The sequence below is a fragment of the Aricia agestis genome, chromosome Z, assembly GCF_905147365.1.
Source record: "Aricia agestis chromosome Z, ilAriAges1.1, whole genome shotgun sequence".
NCBI lineage: Eukaryota > Metazoa > Arthropoda > Insecta > Lepidoptera > Lycaenidae > Aricia > Aricia agestis.
In genome coordinates, this window is record NC_056428.1 from 9700920 (window position 1) to 9707311 (window position 6392).

Here is a 6392-nt window from a genome sequence, read left to right on the forward strand (position 1 = left end):
AAAATGTGAACAGTTATAACTTATAACGTAAACTGATTGCCATGCAGCGGGCACGGGTGATGACTTCATGCGAACATGCAAATACAAGGTAAAATAATGAAACAGAAAAAACCAGAACAAGCAAATAAGTACAGCAAAATATTGTTTCTTAGCCTTTAAAGATACACAGAGTACATAAACATAAATACAATCTACATAAATTAAATATAAAAGGAAGAGAATTCATATTACAACTAGAGCCTAATGTGATTATGAGCAATGAACGAGCATAAGATGTCTATAAATGGAGAATATACTAACGATAAAATAGATTTAAGATTAGTGGGACGAGGAATATTAGGAGGAAGGTAATCGTACAATGAAAGGTTGTTTTCGCAAGCAAAAAATATATGGTCTGGAGAGCCTTCATCCAAGCCACATTCACACAATGAGCTATCCCGAGGTCGTCTCTTTATTTTTTTGCTCGGTATCCGATGAAAATGACATTTTATGATAGACACACACACACACACACACACACACACACACACACACACACACACACACACACACACACACACACACACACACACACACACACACACACACACACACACACACACACACACACACAGCGCGCACTTAAAACTTAAAATTTAAAATCTTTAATGAGTAGCCAGAGGCTCTTTTATTTGTTTTTCAAATATTATACCTGTTTTTTTTAATTTAAATCTTAACTAAACTATATGTCTAAAAGAAGGAAAATATATTGGTGATCTGCAGGACAGGCTCAGCCTAGTGCAGGCGCCAAAGTTATAAAATATGTGTAAAATCTGTTATTTATTGTCTTCGTAAGTTCATATACAACTGTATTGTACTTCTAGGTCATATTATAACTACACATTGTAACAGATGCTATATATATATATACAAGAATTGCTCGTTTAAAGATATAAGATACCTGCCCTAATCACTTGTACTTACTACTAATGAAAGTGAATACGGACCTTTAAACACAGAAGTAACTAGTACGGAGTACCTAATTACATCAAGGCAGACCTTCGAATTCTAAATCCGTTTCAACTTTAATCTCATTCTTAGTATTATTTACACCTGATTCCAAAAAGGGAAGAACACAAAAATAAAAATTCCAAAATTAAAGCAGCTTTCACCATCTGGTAAAAGCTGCTTTAATTTTGGAATTTTTGTGTGGTATCTACCACTGCACCTAAGTGGCGAATATTAGGACCGGGCGAAACTTCAGTTTTCTATTTTTATCCCTTTTCACAAAACCCAGGCTGCACTGCAATATTTGACAATGCTCGCCCCACATATTTGAGCTGAAACTGCGAAATTGTTAATAACAGAAACCTCGGAATCGTACTGAGGACTTTTATCCCCTTTTTCACAAACCATTTAAACTACCAATATTGGGTAAGTAATAAATATACAAAATTAAGTTTATACTTAATTGGAAACTCGGAATCGGCTCCAACGATTTTGATGAAATTTAGTACATAGGGGGTTTCGGGGGCGATAAATCGATCTAGCTAGGAATCATATTTTTTAGAAAATGTCATTTTATTCGTGTTTTATCGAGTACTTACCGAGCAAAGTTCGGTCAAATAGCTATATTTATTATTATAAAGCGGAAGAGTTTGTTTGTTTGTTTGAACGCGCTCATCTCAGGAACTACTGGTCCGATTTGAAAAATTCTTCCAGTGCTAGATAGTCCATTTATCGAGGAAGGCTATAGGCTATATTTTATCCGGCTAAGACTAATAGAAGCGAAGAAATAGAGGAAAATGTGGAAAAAACGGGGGGAAATTATTTGTAAGGGCTTATTTGAACGCGCTAATCTTAGGAACTACTGGTCCGAGGAGTTAAAAAATTATTTCAGTGTTAGATAGCCCATTACTAGACTATAGAGTATTTTTTTCTGTTATTTGGATCAGATAAGAAGTAGACCACGTAAAGGATCATAGTCTTTTTTTTGTGAACTAATTTTTCTGTGAAATATTTAATTTACGCGGGCGAAGCCGCGCCGAAAGTCTAGTTACAGAATAACCTTGTAGTTAAAAATCGTAATTTATTTATGGTTACCAACAGCATGATATTATTATACATTTAAAAAATTACAGTCAAACGTAAGTAAGTATACAAGAATTTTCAATATTGATGCACACAATATATTTTTTTCTTGCTATCAAGCAAATTTTTTGTGAGGAGCTTCATTTTGATAAGACAAATATTTTTTTATTTACAAAAAATCTTGAAAGTGGTACATCTCAGTCTCTAGCGGAATCGCCCATAATATGGATTGTTCTATATTTTGTAGGACAATGTTGCTCTTAAATTATAATTTAAGTATAACTATTGACCTATCAATATGCAAAAAATCAGCTGGTTAGGGTTCCGTTTTAGGGTACCGAAGACACCCAAGTTTTGTTGATTACTGAACCCTAAAACGGAACCCTATAACCAGCTGATTTTTTGTATATTGGTGTAATACTAATTATAAATTAATCATCAGCCTAGCTGTAATATATCAGAGATCATAATATTAGTCTAAAAATTTCAACTCTCTAGTTTTAGCGCAAAGACAGACGGACAGATGGACAGACAACAAAGTCTTACTATTAGGGTCCTGTTTTTGCCCTTTGGTTATGGAACCCTAAAAAATAATAAATTAACTGTTTAAAAAATGAAAGGCCACAAAATATTTGTATATCACCACGCATTGACGCGCACGAAGTCACGGGCAATAGCTAGTAACACAATTATACCCATAATTATACCATTTATATACCTTTATAAAACATCAATGTACTTACTTAAAGTTCTACAGGTAGGTGTTTCATTTCCTCAACAGAAATGCGAAACGAAGATGGCGCTGCTATCGCGCATGCGTAGTCTTTAGACCTCCATAGACAATCGTTGTTGAACTGACATAATTCGTCATTTCTCATTTATTTTGTAGGTTATATTTTAGTCGTCAGTTGTCAAAATTTATGTTCGTATTTTGTAGAGTTTCTGCATTACATAGTGGAAATAAAAAGCTAAATCTACAGAAAAGTGCTAACACGTTATCGATTAATATTTGGGTCGAGTGAAAAGCGTTCCATAGTATAATGATCGCGTGGCTCCGAGTATAATAATCTGACATTGAGATGCTAATACAACGATACGCACTTCTGGTTACGTGAAAAACCAAATTGTGTTTATCCTCAAAGAAGTTGAATATACTTTCTACGCGAGTGTTCGTTCTCAAAAATATTCCAAGATGACTATGAGTCAGTCGGCCGTTTTGAAACTTTACAATACTGTCATGGACGATGTAATCACTGGTGTTCGGGACTGCTTCCTAGACGACGGGGTCGACGAACAAGTCCTACAGGAGCTCAAACAGTTGTGGCGAACGAAATTACAAGCCAGCGGGGCCATGGACCCTCCGGAACCGGAGGGGCCGACCGGGCCGCCGCCTCCCGTGCTACAGAATTTCCAAAAAGCCAACGGCGGTAACCTACTTCAGAAACGACCAGATTTAGTCCAAGGCTCGAGCCAGGGCTCCAGCCTACACGGTGTGCCTTCGGGTATGTCTTCAGGTGGCCACCCTCATCATGTCCTCGATCCTAACAACAAAGTGCCAGTGCAACTAACCCTACCCGCTCAACCTGGGGTGCCGGGCTCCCAGCCTAGATCTTTCACAATACAGATACCGGCCTCCGCTCTTAATGGAAACAAATTACATCAAGTATTGACTGGACCGATTATAAATGCCACCATAAACTTGCCCCAACCTCTAGCGGCGACATTATTACAGCAACATATTAATTCGGCACTGGCGGGCCAACAGAATGAATTTGACGGTGGCGGTGGTAGAAGCGGAGCTGCACCTTTTTTGCCCCAGGATCATGCAATATTTTCCTTGGACGGTGCATTGGATTCTTCCGATGATGACGGGTCAAATGCTGGGGATGGCTCTGATGATGCAGGCGGTGATGACGATGACGATGAGGAGTCTGCCGAGGAGCGAGCCGAGGAGGAAGAAGAGGAGAGAGATGAGCTCGGGGGAGCTGAGGAGGAGCCCCTCAACTCTGGAGACGATGTATCCGACGAGGAACCCGGAGACATGTTTGACACAGATAATGTGGTTGTGTGTCAATATGACAAGATTACTCGCAGTCGTAATCGGTGGAAATTCTATCTCAAAGATGGTATTATGAATTTGTCGGGCAAAGATTATGTTTTTCAAAAAGCCAATGGTGATGCAGAGTGGTAAGAGTTACTGAAACTTCTGTAAATTTTTGTAATTTATGTAGGTTTTTCTTTTGGTTTAAATTGGTACCTTGACCTGGAGAAGGCAGTATTTAAATATGGTATTGGCTGCGCAATATAACTTAAAATACATCAATGTACTTCAAATGTAAATTTCATTTTCAATGGTATGGTTAAGTTGAAATAAAAGGAAGGGAATCAGCTCAATTTGTAATTGTGTAAGTTACTTTGACAGTGATGATGTGCTGACCTTTAAGCAACATGTAATTAAAGATGTGAATGTTTGATGTTGTGTACTTAGCTTCGCTTTATATTTAACTCATTTTGAATCATATCAATGTTCAGATTCACTTGTATTATTCTATAGCTTTGTCCTATAATTATATTATTATTTTTAACGAGCAAACAGGTCACCTGATGGAAAGCAACTTCCGTCGCCCATGGACACTCGCAGCATCAGAAGAGCTGCAAGTGCGTTGCCGGCCTTTTAAGAGAGAATAGGGTAATAGGGGAGGGTAGGGAAGGGAAGGGAATAGTTGAGGGTAGGGAAGGAAATAGGGTAGGGGTCAGGGGATTGGGCCTCCGGTAAACTCACTCACTCGGCGAAACACAGCGCAAGCGCTGTTTCACGCCGGTTTTCTGTGAGAACGTGGTATTTATCCGGTCGAGCCGGCCCATTCGTGCCGAAGCATGGCTCTCCCACGTTATATTTATCTAGCAAGTACTTTCAAGTAAAACAGTTGTAGCAGGTGATGTGATGAATCCATAGCAAATTTTTTCAATATTTATACAGGTTGTTTGGGTGAACACCATTGTCATTTTTTTTCTGTTAGCTCAGCATATTTTAGTAGTTGGGTTTTATGATAAATAATTATACAATTTAACATGTTAAAACAATATGAAGGTATACAAAGTTACAGAAGTATGATACTAACAAGACATTTGCATTTAATCACAGCTTAAATTATTTTGCTACTTATATTACCATATTGTTTATATAGAGGGAAGCTAAGTTAGAATTAAGTTTGTAAAAACTACATTCATACAACTTATTTGACATAGGTGTCTAATGAGAACACTCCATCCTATAATTTTAGTTTTTTTAATAATGCTGCTTTCAGAAAAACATGTGAAAGTTACATACATTTTAAAGTTGTAAATCTTATAAAAGTTTATGATTTTTTTTTTACAGGAGCCCTTTATTTCATCCTTGTGAAAAATAAATGTTGGAATATATTTTTATTTTACTATGTGATCTAAATACAGTTGCCAAAATTAAGACTGGGTTGCACCAACTAACTTTAACTTTAACTGTTTTAACTTTAACTACAGTGCAAAATGTCAAATCTTTGGTTAAAGTTAAATATGGCGTCCTTACCTCCGCTCTAAAGGACGCCATATTTAACTATAAAAATAACTTTAACTTTAACCACGCCTCTGGTGCAACCCAACCTTTAAATGTGTCATGTTTAACAATAGTTTCAAAGATTTGAAGCTAATGGATCACATGATATTTTAACCCCTTACTAAAAAAATCGCAGAATATTATACAGATCAATGCTATTCTATGTTACTAATTAGAAACTCATTGATACAGATGTCATGTAACATATTTTATCCTTTTCTGTCAAGCCTCTCGTTACGTATTATGTAGACGGACATCATATAACTATAACTTCTGTATACAAAGTGCACATCTCTATTAGTAAGGGTCATAAAAGCTAACATTGAATATCTTAAATTTTCTTGGAGAGCCATGCTTATTTAGTAATTATTGTTTTGAAAATGTGTTTTAATATGTGCACAAACCATTGTCATCACTGAATTATTGTTTAATGTGATATGATATTCTTAGTTTGTTTGTATTATAATTTCTTGTTCCAGGTTGAAATTTTGACCATATTTAAAATACAAAGATTATTTGCTTTATAGATAATTCTCAATTGAGTGAATTACTTAATATAAGTTTGATACATAGGCCCATTTTGTGATTAAGTTGGATGAACATGTAATTAAGTATATTATAAATGTTGGATTACCATACATTTTTTATTTACTTACCTTTTATTTAAGTACCTTTTATTTTTTATTTAAGTAGGTAAGTACCTTTTTATTTACCGGGGCAAGCAGCGACA

At 36.1% G+C, this 6392-nt stretch overlaps 1 protein-coding gene across 1 annotated transcript; it reads left to right on the top strand.

Annotated features, from left to right (window-relative positions):
* Window positions 1-2953: 2953 nt before the first annotated feature.
* On the top strand, window positions 2954-4647 carry LOC121738991 (transcription initiation factor IIA subunit 1). Its single transcript, XM_042131291.1, has one exon. It carries the CDS (start codon window positions 3263-3265, stop codon window positions 4259-4261), a length of 999 nt encoding a protein of 332 aa, XP_041987225.1. The 5' UTR covers window positions 2954-3262; the 3' UTR covers window positions 4262-4647.
* The last annotated feature ends 1745 nt before the right edge of the window (window positions 4648-6392 follow it).